The 14,195-nt window shown below is 37.0% G+C and overlaps 1 protein-coding gene and 1 pseudogene across 1 annotated transcript; one reads left to right on the top strand and one right to left on the bottom strand.

Annotated features, from left to right (window-relative positions):
• Positions 1–253: 253 nt before the first annotated feature.
• Positions 254–1,330, bottom strand: LOC147534078 (fructokinase-2 pseudogene; annotated as a pseudogene).
• A 4,336-nt stretch (positions 1,331–5,666) lies between these two features.
• LOC147534077 (PKS-NRPS hybrid synthetase cheA-like) lies at positions 5,667–8,741 on the top strand. The gene is made up of 4 exons (XM_086650090.1): positions 5,667–5,753; positions 6,063–6,097; positions 6,266–7,721; positions 8,067–8,741. The coding sequence occupies exons 1-4, from the start codon at positions 5,667–5,669 to the stop codon at positions 8,739–8,741; spliced, it is 2,253 nt and encodes a 750-aa protein (XP_086506216.1).
• The last annotated feature ends 5,454 nt before the right edge of the window (positions 8,742–14,195 follow it).

The raw sequence follows: 14,195 nt of genomic DNA, 5'->3' as shown, positions 1-14,195 counted from the left end.
TGTGTTTTCTGCTTATGAAACTGATTTAACAATTATATACCTTTTCTGCAGAAATTTGAACTCAGAAAAATACTAAAAAAAATTTGAACTAATAAAAGAACACATAGATTAAGAAAAATACTAAAAATTTCTGTAGAAGTTCTTTTGACTAAAAAATTTGAAAACACATAGATTAAGAAAAATACTAAAATAAAATTCTGTAGAAGTTCTTTTGACTTCTTAATAAACTAATAAAAGCATGAAATAAGAAATAATTAACTAAAAGCATATTTAATAAGGTTTGTTGGATGATGAGATGAGTTCTTGAGCAGCAGCAACATCAGGTAGGGCAGGAATTGCTCCTTTCTTAGTAGTACAAATAGCACCACAAGCATTCGCAAATCTCAATGCTTCTCTCAATTTTAATTCATCTTCAAAGATGTTTGAATCTCCAACAATTGAACAAAGAATTGATCCAACAAACGCATCACCAGCTCCAGTTGTATCAACTGTATTTACTGAAAATCCTTCGACTCTTCCTTTGAATCTTTCCGTGAAATATCTACAACCCTTTTCTCCATCAGTGACAATTAAGAGCTTACATCCTTCGTACCAAAGTGAAAGCACATTCTTCTCATCTTCTGGATCCCCTTGAGTTAGAAACCCTACTTCTTCGTCGCTTACTTTAATGAAGTCGGCTTCTTTCCATATGCTTTTGATGCCTTGTCGGGCCGCTTCAGGTGAAGGCCAGAGGGGTAACCTAACATTAGGATCATATGAAAGTAATGCACCAGATTCTTTAGCAGCTTTCATTGCTGCCATATGAGCGGAACGACAAGGTTCAGTGATTAAACTAATGGAACCATAATGAAAGATTTTTGATTGTCTGATCAACTCCATGTTGAGTTCAGACTCTTTAAGAAGCATATCAGCACTAGGGTTTCTGTAAAACATGAATTCTCTTTCACCATTCTTCTTTAATGTAACAAAAGCAAGTGCAGTTCTTGCATCTTTGTCAAAGCAAACACCTTCAATGTTGACTCCATTCTTTTTAAGAATATCAACCAACATCAAACCAAATTCATCTTCTCCGAATTTGCCGATAAAAGCCGAAGAACCACCAAGTTTGGTAATTGCACAAGCAACATTAGCCGGAGCACCACCGGGAGCTTTAATGAAACCATTCGATTCAGCAAGAGAAACTCCAGAGACATCTGGAACAAAATCTATCAACATCTCTCCAAAAGACACAATCATGGTTCCTGCAGATTTTGATGTTGGCTTCATCATCCTCTTCTTTTTCTTTGACCAGAGAGTATGGAATCGTAGTAGAAAGTGAGAATTACTCAATAGATAGTGTAAGAAATTCTCCAACTCTATTTTATTTCAATCTTGATTGTAATAGTAGTACAATGTTCTTAATGAAAAACTATTATTACACAACTTATATACTAAGTAGAGAGAGAGTAGAGAGAGTCTGTTATTATAACAGAAAAGAGAAGATTAGTTGTTAGATTAACTAACTAACTAATCTGTTTTATTAGTTGTTAGATTAACTAACTAACTAATCTGTTTTATTATTTCAGGGACACTGTGGGTGCCTATAAGAGAAGAGTTGCTGAGTTGCTGGCTTTGAAATGGACTCCTTGTATTCACTTTGACTTGGGTCTTTGACCATACAAAGAGAAACATCAGAACCCTAAATTTGTAACTCTTCTTCTTCTTCTTAACCCTAGTTCTAACATCCCCCCTCAAACCGATGGTGACGACTCCGAGAAACCATCAGTTTGTCTTCGAGATCAAAAGATAACCCCTTATTGAGTAAATCTACAAGTTGCTCTGTGGTAGAGATATGTTTAATGTCTACCAATCCAATTGAAACCAAATCAAGGACGTAGTGAAAATTCGACCACTAGATGCTTCGTTTTCTCATGGAAAATAGGGTTCGAAGCAAAATAGACCGTTGAAGATGCTTAGCACTGAGATTAGCAAAATAGAGAGTAAAAAGATCGTTGGAAAGACAACCAAATCAACTCATGAGGTAAGACAACGAAAGCAACTCTGTTACTGTTGTAGATAAAGCTTTATCCAGCTTCTTTTTGACGATTTTTGCTATACTTGCTTGTTTCTTAGAACTCCATGAGATAAACAAATTCCCGAGCTCACAACCCTTTTTAGATATCAAAGTATCTTCTTGATAATAATAACCATGCTTGTTGTTGACAGCTTATGTATGAATTGTGCCGCGTAATGTACTGCGTACGAGATGTCTAGACGAGTAAGAGTGAGATAATAGAGTGCACCTACCAAGCTCCTGCACTGAGGTGAAGTAAACAAGTCATCACCATCAGTGATGGAGACCCTTTTTACACAGGAAATTGGTATCTTTGCTGATTTTGAATTTAATAGTGGAGCTTTCTGAAGTAACTGTAAGCTCAAAGGTATATTTCTTTTGTGACATGAGTAATATGCTGGTAGAATCTTCATATGTGACTTCTATACCATCATATATGACTTACTGTGATGCACAAACATTGAGTTGTCAATTTTACCATTCTGAAAGCCATATGAATGGCTTATTGTATTTGCCTTGAACCTTTGTAAAGAAAACACCAATTTTCTGTTTGAACTTGTATAACCACCATTTACAACTCAAAATATTCAGTTGAATATTGTAAGGGGCAAGAGAGCAAGTTTTGTGTTGTTGAAGTGCTTGATATTCTTCATTATGTATTTCTGCCTCTTTATATGTTGATGCTTTAGTGGGTAAGGGAAGAATTGATAGATAGGCCATATTGACATTGTGAGATGAGGAGTAGAGGGCCACAAAGTCTGCAGGTAACTGCTTACTTTTGATAATGCCATCCTTACCTCTAGTTACCACTTGATCAATCTCTATAGTAGGTGTTGGAACCTGTGAATTAACTGGTGAAATGGTTTGGAAACTAGATGTCCCTAATTCATGAGAAGCCAAACCTTTAAGACCTGAACTAGCTGGTGAGCTAGTATGAGTATTAGATGTACCCAATTCAGTGGTAAGGATTGAAGAGTTGGTGACTGTTGGCAAAGGTAATGAAATATGTGGCCTTGAATTCTGATCACTACTTGACTGTATTTTACTGATGTTGGCATAAGGATAGTTTCCTTCATCAAAAATAGCATGTCTGGATATATATAGTCTCTTTGTAAGTGACTCATACCATTCTTCACTTGGAATATCATCTTGGAGCATTTCTGATTCACAGTCGAAATATACATCCTCCTGTTCTTGAATATCTATGGCAGTATAACACTCATGAAATTGTTGATTATCACTTTGTGCATATTCATATATTTCTGCATCTTTACATTCTACTTCATATGAATAAGACTTAGGTGATTTGACACCTTCATTAACATCTAGTTCTTCCTTATGAATATGGTTTTCAGTATGATAACCTGTTAGTGACTTATTTTGCTTGTACCTGAAATAACATACTCCTGCTGAATGGCCCCATCTCTTGCATATTCCACATGGAATTGAGGAAAAATCAAAATCATATGCCCTCTTATTTTTATATTGAGCACTTTGATTATTCGGAACAACACCTTCCTTCTTAGAATGAGAGTGATTTCTATAGTAAGATGGTGAAGGTTTGTATTTTTGAATTGATTTCCAATTTGATATGTTGGCATAATAGACTTCTTGATATGTCTCCTTATTAGATAACCATTGTTCATGTTGAATGAGCCTAGATTTGAGTTGGGCTAAAGATAAATCTTCATTATTGACTCTTAGGGCAATAGTAAACTGATCATAGTCAGATGTTAGACCTTGAATTGCTATTCTAACAAGGTCAGACTCATGTACTCTATCATGAATAGATAACAAAGAGTCTGAGAGTTGTTTGATTTCTCTCAAATAATCTGCTATAGAGGTATTTCCTTTCTTTAAAGTATGCAGCTTTCTTCTAAGTTGATCCTTCTTGGATTCAAGTGCTTCATTATTTGTTAGATTAAGATAATCCCATATATCTTTAGCTGATTTCAGACCATATATATCCAAATACACTGATTTTGATAAGACACTTTTGAGAAATGACTTTACAAAACTTTCTTTTGATCTCCAACATTGAAAATCTGGGTTTACTTGCTCTACATTATGAATGTACTGAAATTGGGGAGGTTCTTCTATAGAGCCAGTGACAAACCCTAATAGCTCATAGGTTCCAAGTAGAGTTTCAACTTGGTCTTTCCACATTAAATAATTGTTGTCATCTAGTTTCTCAGTTATAAAACTAAAGACAGAGGAAATGGGAGGAAGATTACCTTGAAGCTGAGTTGCCATGATCAAGAAAGGATGAAGAAATGATGAAGAACCAATAGATTGTTGGTGATGAGTGCGGAAAAACAGTAAGTGATTCTTGATCACTGAGTTTACTTGATTTTGGCTTTGATTTTACTTGATTTTACTTGATTGTGATCTTGATTTTACTTGATTTTGATCATGATTTTGTTTCATGTTGAATTTTGCGAGATGTTGAATGATTGCTATTGAGTTGGAGAGAAGAAAACTTAGCTTTGGATCTTTAACCTAACTGATACCATGTAAGAAATTCTCCAACTCTATTTTATTTCAATCTTGATTGTAATAGTAGTACAATGTTCTTAATGAAAAACTATTATTACACAACTTATATACTAAGTAGAGAGAGAGTAGAGAGAGTCTGTTATTATAACAGAAAAGAGAAGATTAGTTGTTAGATTAACTAACTAACTAATCTGTTTTATTAGTTGTTAGATTAACTAACTAACTAATCTGTTTTATTATTTCAGGGACACTGTGGGTGCCTATAAGAGAAGAGTTGCTGAGTTGCTGGCTTTGAAATGGACTCCTTGTATTCACTTTGACTTGGGTCTTTGACCATACAAAGAGAAACATCAGAACCCTAAATTTGTAACTCTTCTTCTTCTTCTTAACCCTAGTTCTAACAGATAGAGAGAATAGGGAGATTGGTTTGAAAGAGGGTAGAGAGACGATCGTGTATTTATAACTAGTACGGAGTTAGAGGATTTGTTATCTAAAAAGGAGTCCTAATTTGGTAGTGACTCTGTATCCTAAAATAAACCCCAATCAACTAATCCTTATCAATTAATCCTTATCCTAATGAGAAGTGCTAAGCCGCCTATTTTTGGGTCAACCCCAATCAACTAATTCTTATCAGTTAATCCTTATGGGCTAATGAGAAGTGCTAAGCGGCCTACTTTTGGGTCGACCATCTACCCAACTGTGATGTGGCCGGTCCCAGTTGGTCAGGCCATTTTTCTGGTTTCGTGGACGGGTGCTTCTAAAGGCACCTGACCAAACAGCTGTTAGCATCCAAAAATATTGTTGACTCAAGTCAATGATTTTTGACTCGAGGTCTCTATAAGCACCGGTTTTTAATGTGGGTGACGTTCACCTTCGTTTACTTCTTCCATCATCTTCTTCCAACAAAAAAGGAATCCTAATCAATTCTTCTTCCAAAACAAAACCCTAGAAAAGAGTGCAACATTCTCCGGCAACGGCAACGTCTCCGACACCTACCGGCGACTATTCTTTTATTCGAAAAAATTAATCCGGGTGATTTATTCATCATACAAGCTGTGTTACATCTAATTTATAGCTTCTTTATATCATCTTTTGAAAAGAAATTAGGAAGATAACCATGGAAGAAGAGAGTTCTAAAAATTTAACAACTACATCGATTCCAACTCTTTCACCTATTTCCGGGCAAGGAGAAGTTTCTCATGAGGTATACAACCATTCCCCGATCCTATTTTATATGTTTTTATACGTGTTGTGTGAGTTTTTGAAAAAACCAAAGTGAAACTTCGGTGACGCGGACGGACTGAACCAGTCCGGTACTTATTAGTCACTAACGGATCGATCTATCCGTTTATAAATGAAATGTCACGGACTCAAAAGTCCGTGCTCTTGTAGATTTGGATGGATAGACTGATCCGTCCCTAGCTGATAAATCCCGGACTTGTTCAGTCCGTTCCATCCAGAAGATTTTTTTTATCTTTAAGTGATTTTTATGTTTTTTTTCACCTTTTGACAGATTCCGGACCTTAATATTGTTCCTATCGAAGAGGAGTACCATGCCGAAGAAGAAAATCGACCTTCAAATGATGGGTGTCAATTTATTAGTATTGATGTTGGTCAGTATTTTGTGACTGAAGATGTTTTTCAAACTAAAGAGGAGTTAATCGGTTGGGCTCAAGAAATTGGGAAAAAACATAAGTTTGTAGTATTGACCTCCAGGTCAGGTAATAGAAGAGGTGGACAGAAACCCCGGTTAGAATTATGTTGCGAAAGAAGTGGAGTATTTCGTTCACATGAGAAGAAGGATTTAGTTCCAAAATCCCATCAACCACCTATAAAGAAAAGGAAATCGAGCACCAAAAAATGTCAATGTCCGTTCAAGCTCAAAGGAATACCGGGGGTTAATGACACGTGGAAAGTGTCAGTTGTGTCTGGAATCCATAACCACGAGTTAGCTGAAAGTCTTCTAGGTCACGCATATGTGAATAGGTTGAAACCCGATGAAAAAGCTGTTGTGAAACATCTATTAAAAATTGGTTCGAAGCCAGCTCAAATTCTTTCTCAAATTCATGAACAATTCAAGGATAACACATCAACGTTGAAAACCATTTACAATGCACGTGCGAACATACGTATGGAAAACCAAGAAGGAAGGAGTCCGATGCAACAAGTCATTAAGTTGTTGGTGGAACACCATTACGTCTACCATTTTTCAAAGAACGAAGACACTGATGAGGTAACAAATCTATTTTGGGCACATCCTGATTGTATTCGATTATTACAGAGTTTCCATACCGTGTTATTGCTCGATTGTACGTATAAAACCAACCGATTTAACAAGCCATTGCTTGAGATTGTCGGGGTAACTTCTACGTTGAAATCCTTCACCGCGGCCTTTACATTTATGGATGGGGAGACAACTAATCAGTACACATGGGCCCTTAATCGTTTGCGGACGTTGTTTCCTCCCAACTCAATGCCAATCGTGTTTATTACCGATCGTGAACTTGCACTGATTAACGCCATTGGTGAAGTCTTTCCAAATGCTCAAAGGTTGCTATGTACTTTCCACATCGACAAGTGTGTGGTAGCCAAAGTCAAAGGTCATTTCAAACAAGAACAATTTAATGTGTTTATGACAATGTTTCGAGCTATCATGTATGCTGAGACTGAAAGTGGTTATAATGAGGCGGTGGAAACTTTTGTGAAGTTTTGGTCAAACACACATCATAAAGATGTTAGTTATGTTCAAGATACCTGGTTGGGATTGAAAGAGAGATTTGTGACTGCATGGACTAACGGGGTTATTCACATGGGAAATACTACAACAAATCGTGTGGAAGGTGCTCATTCCAAATTGAAGAGATATCTATGTAGCTCCGAAGGTAACTATGTTACGTGCTGGGAATTTATGCATATCATGACGGAAACCGAGACATGTGAAATTATAACATCTTTTGAGCACAGTCGTATTAAGGTGAAGGAAGGGCATCAAATCAAGTTTTTTAAAGAGCTACGTGGTTATGTCTCGCACGCGGCATTAGATCTTATGGTAGATGAGATCGACCGTGCAAATGGGATTGATATTAACGTTCAAAATTGCGGATGTGTTCTAAGGTATGTCTATGGTCTCCCTTGTGCTCATGAGATGGTATCTTTGATGAATCAAGATAAGGTATGTCCAAAGGACATCATTCACCCTCAGTGGACCAAGCTATCCATTAACCCGACTCCGCCGATTCATAATGATCTTGACGCATCACATGAGATGGAGCACCTTTATTTAATGTGGGATAAATCCAGTGATGCTGAGAGGACCGCAATACTTGAGAAGTTGAGGGAAATTTCTTTTTCGGTCATCACAAACTTGTGTGAGCCATTGCAACAAACAAAGACAAAAGGGGCTCCGAAACAAAAAAGAATGAGCAAAAAAGAAAAAGAAGCTGCAAAATCTACTAAGAGGAACCCATCTGCTTTCGAATATGCAAAGTATGTTGATGAATGTGTTCCCTCCACTCAGACAGTACGTAAAGTTAACAAAGTAACCAAAGCACCGAAAGCAACCATACCCAATTTTAAAAGATACAAAGGACAGATTCCGTCAGTTATGGATCCATTCTTGGATGACATTATAGATGTGCCAGGCGATGGTCATTGTGGGTTTCATGCCGTTGGTAAAGGACTTGGGTTTTCACTAGAAGATGGTTGGAAACAAGTTCGCGAAAATGTCATAAAAGAACTTGAGGATCAGCACACACTCTACAAAGAGATGTTTGGAATAAGAGAATACACTCAAACATTAAGTGCCGCGAACAACTTCAATTTTACATGTCCGGACGATTGGTTCTACATTCACCCGTACACTAGTATAGTTGTGGCGAGTAGCTTCAATTGCATATTAGTTCATTTGTCTTACGGTTGTTCGACAACTTTCTTACCCTTACTTAGTGGTCCACCTTCTGAGGGTTATAAAATTGCATGCATTACATATAGTGGTGGTCACTTTATGAACGTTAAACTCAAAAAAGATTCTATACTCCCTCCCATTGCACCGCAATGGTCTAGGTATGCATCGCTAGAGGCAACGGGTTGGCTTGAACTTGTTAGAGATAGAATCGAGGATGGAAAGAAATTTTATTCTCATGATAATTCGAGTGAGCCAAGTAGTAGTGTGATAAATTTAAGTGATGATTAAGGTGTACTGAAAGACCGAGTTACAAAGTTTTTGATTTAATATTTGAATAAATTTAGATGATTAATTATCTTCGTTACTTAACTTTTTTTTTCTTTGGGTTTATAATCGAAAAGAAACAGAAAAACAGGAGTTTCATACAGGTCACGGATCCATAAATCCGTTTTGGTTCACAAAGGGACGGATCCAGAGATCCGTCAATCTCTAACAGGAACCCCTGTTAGAAAGAAACGGATCTATGGATCCGTTTCTTGTAAAGTCGTCACGGATCCATAGATCCGTTACTTTCTAACAGGGGTTACTGTTTTCCTGTTAGAAAGTAACGGATCTATAGATCCGTTTCTTGTAACAAAGTCACGGATCCATAGATCCGTGACCTGAGAAGGGAAGGCACGGATTAGCTGATCCGTACGGTTTTTTTTTTTTTTTTTCCAAACAATGGTACTTAAGGTGGCATTTTCTAAACCTTCCGTTCGGTAGATCTTAGAGTCGTTACAGTTTGATAGATATTAAAACTTGTTAAAAAACAAGAAGAACGATCAAAATGTACGGGCTACTATGAGACAAGCTAAATTACCTTGATTTGATCTAATCTCGAATTAAACCCCCTTTCAAACTTTTGATTTGATTTGGAAACTACTATGACAAAAAGAAAGCAATACTAATAGATTATAAGAATTAAATCAAGATGAGAAGAAGAATCTAGGGTTTTCGATTTCACCACATAGATGGACTACTTAAAACATGCATTAATTAACAAATCCCTTTTCTCATGTATAACTCAAAATCTAACATAATAAACTATTTAGATTTCGGAATATATTCTTTGATAACATAATTCAAAATCAAGAATGTATGATTGACTACCATATAAAACTAATTTCCTACACTATCATTCAAGATCTAAAAGGCATATCTCATCTAATAAATCAATAAAAGCATGAAATATCTAATTATAATACATGAATGATAATAAGGTTATAGAATCAACATGAAATGACAATCAATAGGCATTGAAGCTCGAAATAAGGATTCATTGATTTATAACATATCTCAAAATAAGCCCAAATATGGGTTTCCTCTACACCCTAGATACAAAATTTAGCTACTCATGGAATCTAAAATAATATTCATTGAATTCATAAAATAAATGAAATTACAAAAGATTAATGGAAAGAAATCACCAAGAATGTTCCCAATCCATATTCCCATGTATCTCCATTTTGATGTCCAATTTAAGCTCCAAGTATCTCAAGAATATTGCTCAAAACTCCAAGTAATAACTTATTAGAAGATAAAAGAAGAGAAATTTAGAAGAGAGATAGAAGAAGAAGAGATTTTAGAGAAGAAGGTATGGAGAAATTAGAAGGTTAGAAGTAGAAATTAGAAGAAGAAAGTAGATCTAGAGAAAAGATGAAGGTGGTAGAGAAAAGAATGGTGGCTAGGGTTTTTAGTTGAGAAGAGGTAGAGAGAAAAAGAGGCTAAGAGAGGATAAGAGAGGAGAATGAGAGGGTTTGCAAGTCTAGGTTCTAATGGAGGTGAAATTGATTTATTTATAGGGTTAGGGTATTGGCTAGGTTAAAGTGGTAAGAAAGGGAGAAAGTAGGGGTCAAAATTGGAATAAAAAGGATTAAAAAGATAAAACCCTAGATAGGCTGGCGGCTAGGGTTTAAGTTTGGAAATTCAGGTGATTTAGTATAGCCGGTTGTAAGATAATAACGTGAGACGTCTCAGCAACCGTCGGACTTAAAAACGCGCGGATCTGGAGGGCTGAAAGTGTGACACGCGTCCGGGACTATCATATTAAGCAGCTTCGGTCGCACGTAATAGGTAAATAACGCGCATATCACAGGAGCCGTCCGATCTAGAAAACGCGGAAGGATGCGGCTGAGATTAAAACGTGAGTATGGGACTACGGAAACTAATTTGCAACGCGTCACACCGAATCAGCCTATAGCGTCCGTTTCGCTGCTTAGCGCGAACACGGGAAAAGGATATACCGGCCTCCGAAGCTCGCCACGTGTCCTCTTGTATACCGCATGCCCGAATTTCTACCAAAAGTGTCCCACCAAGTCAACAGCATTTGACCCAACTTTGACTTTGGTTAATTCCTTCGTCCGGACTCCGATTTGACTTCCGTTTTCTCCTACGGGCTCGTCTCGACCTCTACTTTTCAACCACGCACTGACCTTGGCCAAATTACCTGATTGTCCTTGCCTCCAAATGACCAAAATACCCTTCATGCATCTTTTCCTCGTTTTTAACCGTTTTTCACACCTAACTCTCCAAAAGACACCTAATCAAGAAAATCAACCATTTTATTATAATAAAGACCCGAAACGAACTAACTCGACTAAATTAAACGACTTAGATGGGACATTTTCATGACCCATCAAACATCCCCAAACTTAGATTTTGCTAGTCCTCGAGCAAAACAAAATAAAAGAAAAACCTAACTCACTTTCGGAGGAATCCCGGTTGCATTTAGCATATGCAACAAGCCGTTAAACCCCTAGGTTGCCCTAGTGGACGAGTGTGGTCTCGTGAGGGTTTTCAGATAATGTACCCACAAAATTCAAAAACATTTCAAAAATACAATAGGGTTCAAAAACATTCAAAGTCAACTAAGACAGACCAAAAATGTTTATCTCCTAGAAAATTTTAGCAAGCTAATAGGAATCAGTCAAAGTTAACAACACTATACAGACGTAAAAGATCTCTTCACTAATAATCTAGACTCGAAGTGTACGTGACTAGCCACAATGAGAATCACTTCAGTTCCAAGCAGACAGACCCTTGATCCCTATCTTAATACATTTCGCCTCGACTTTGGCCTCACAGACATACGCTCTAAAAGATGAATCACTCAGAAATGGTTCGCTCGTATGTGCGAGTGTGATCACTAAACTTGAACTCAACACATAAAAAGGGTGAGGACAACATTTTAGAACGAATGATCTACGAAAAGGAATATAACCACTAAATGGAATGGGGAAGCTCACTTACCCTTCTCACCCACTCTACCTTATAATAATGCTTCCTAAAGATCAACGGATACAAGTGATGAGATGGATGGTGATGAGATCCCGAGAATGTCGACGCCTTCAATGCTAGAGAACTTCAAGCAACTTCCATACTTAGCTTTTTTGCTTCGAACACTTATTTTACATAACAAACTAAAGTTCACATGAACTTTTTACACACTATGATTTTCATTTTTTTTTTTTTTTTTTTTTTTTTTTTTTTTTTTTTTTTTTTTTTTTTTTTGATAACTCAACTATAAACAATGAAAACAATGCAATACCAACACTAGTATTCTCAACAATCGACTTTTCTATTTTTCGCACTTTGCTTTCACATTCTTCTTTCTTTACTTTTCATGCCTTCATTCTCGGGAGTCATATGATGAATGGATGGTGGAGTATCCGTCTTCCTAAAGTTGACACTATTATCGGGCTTCATGGACTACAAGAGTAAGGTTTATTCGCTATCCTGATGTCACTCCTAGTGGCTATGGAAGTTGAGCACACGAGATCAAATGAGCTCTTTTAACAAAGTTGCGAGGTTGAGTAGCTCTTCACTCTACTCGGAATCAGCGCAGAAGAGTACACTCAAAGGTAATAGAAAGGCTCAGAAATCTCACAAGGGTTAAGTCTCCACTAATGATTAATCTAGTTCTCTCAGAACCGTCTACCCTTCACTTTCATAATACTCACATGGCTAGCACACAAACGACCTCAAGACTCGACATTCATGAAGAAACCTTTAACAACCGGATAGTACAATCAACTCGACTCTATAACTATTAACAAGCCAAAAACAACTATTAGACTCACATTTTCGGTCCAAAATTGAAAATTTTTGAACCCTCTTGAATTTTCGAAATGAAGGACTTAGCAAAAGTACTTCCCTATCCCCAAACTTAAACCGAACATTGTCCTCAATGTTCTGAAGACTATGCCAAAAATAAAAAGATGAGAGGGAAGATATTACCATACTCCACTGTCCTATATCAGAAGCATGGGTTGCCTCCCAAGAAGCGCTAAGTTTATCGTCTTCAGCCAGACGATGATGAAAGAAAAAGGAAAGAAAAGTTACTGTAAACCTACTGGAATAAGGGTTGATGACTCCCCATACAATAGTAATCGGAAGATTTGAGGGTCAACCCAAAAGATGAAGTATCCAGGAAGGTTCAGTCTCACGTCCATGGAATGATATGACAGTTTAAGTGAGACTTCCAATATGAATGAGTTATCCCCAAACTTAGATGAAGCAACAATCATTAAGTTCAAGGATAAACTAGAGTTAACAGACATTGGATAAAACGGATCCTCATAAACATGACAAATTGATTGAGAGACTGTGGAAGAATACACAAGTGATTGACACGAGGTTACTTGAACTTCCGAGGGACATGGTGCATGACTATTTAAGAGGTTTGACTCACCTAGATCAACACTCACACCCGGAGGTTCTAAAATAGCCTCATTGGCTTGTTGTATTGAAATTACCTCCAAGTTGGGTCTAATCTCCTTCGGTAAAGACTCAGACAAACTATCTTTCATTATGATCTCATTAGTGTTTAGAACTTCACCTAAGTCGAGTGAGTCATCACTCTCTTTGGACATTTCAACTAGCCAAAGTTCATCAGCTTCATCTTTAGTAAGACATCTAGTTTGATCCAAAAGATTATCATTAAGATGAGTAGAAGGTTTAGACTCGGGAGACAAAACAGACTCAGCTTTTGGTTTCTCTGAAGGTGGTTCAAGAGTTTCCTCAGCAATGGACTCATATGATGATAGCGGCGACTCTATGGTTGGCAAAATACTATGCTCAGAAACTAAAAATGGATTAGGATCAAACAAAGTATTCGCCTCATTTATACTACCATCCTCATCATCATAAGACTCATGATATTGTGTATTGTACTCCATCTTATCAAAGGACTCATCTTCTATGATGTTGGGTATATTATTAAGGGGCATCTCTAGATTTCTATCAATTCTTTCATTTAGAGCTAATCTTTCAGCTCGTAGCTCTTGACCTTTCTGCTCAAGCTCTATATTTAACCTTACAAGACGACTATAAAGTTCGTCTAATGAAGATGATGAAGAGTCATTAGTTTGAATGTTATCCCATTGAGGTGGTTGGGACATGTTTGGATCATAAACCTCTTCATTATATTGACTGTAGGATGAACTATTGACATGTGCATAGTGTGACTCATAACCTCCTTGAGGTTGACAATACTCCCTATAATTATCACCATAGACATTATCCCTCGGATTTTCAAAATAATTTTGATAGTTAAAACGTTGATAATTATTGGTATTTTGTAACTGAGGGACACAACCTTGTTGAGGTTGATGATGATTCCAATAGTTATCGACGTTATGACCATCATTACGGGACTGGTCAAAATTATCTAGAGTAGCGTTAGTCGCCTCAAGTCTAGAC

This window comes from Eschscholzia californica, unplaced genomic scaffold (genome assembly GCF_041429995.1).
Source record: "Eschscholzia californica isolate CP2 unplaced genomic scaffold, dmEscCali1.0.p SCAF_6, whole genome shotgun sequence".
Classification (NCBI taxonomy): domain Eukaryota; kingdom Viridiplantae; phylum Streptophyta; class Magnoliopsida; order Ranunculales; family Papaveraceae; genus Eschscholzia; species Eschscholzia californica.
Note: the sequence above shows the minus strand (reverse complement) of the source record. Positions and strands in the feature narration are given on the sequence as shown.

Excerpts from the sequence above, each read along its gene's own strand:
- LOC147534077 (XM_086650090.1), top strand. The coding sequence starts at position 5,667 with ATGGAAGAAGAGAGTTCTAAAAATTTAACAACTACATCGATTCCAACT. Across the intron at positions 5,754-6,062 it reads AAGGAGAAGTTTCTCATGAG|ATTCCGGACCTTAATATTGT; the intron begins GTATACAACCAT and ends ACCTTTTGACAG. Across the intron at positions 6,098-6,265 it reads ATTGTTCCTATCGAAGAGGA|GTCAGGTAATAGAAGAGGTG; the intron begins GTACCATGCCGA and ends ATTGACCTCCAG.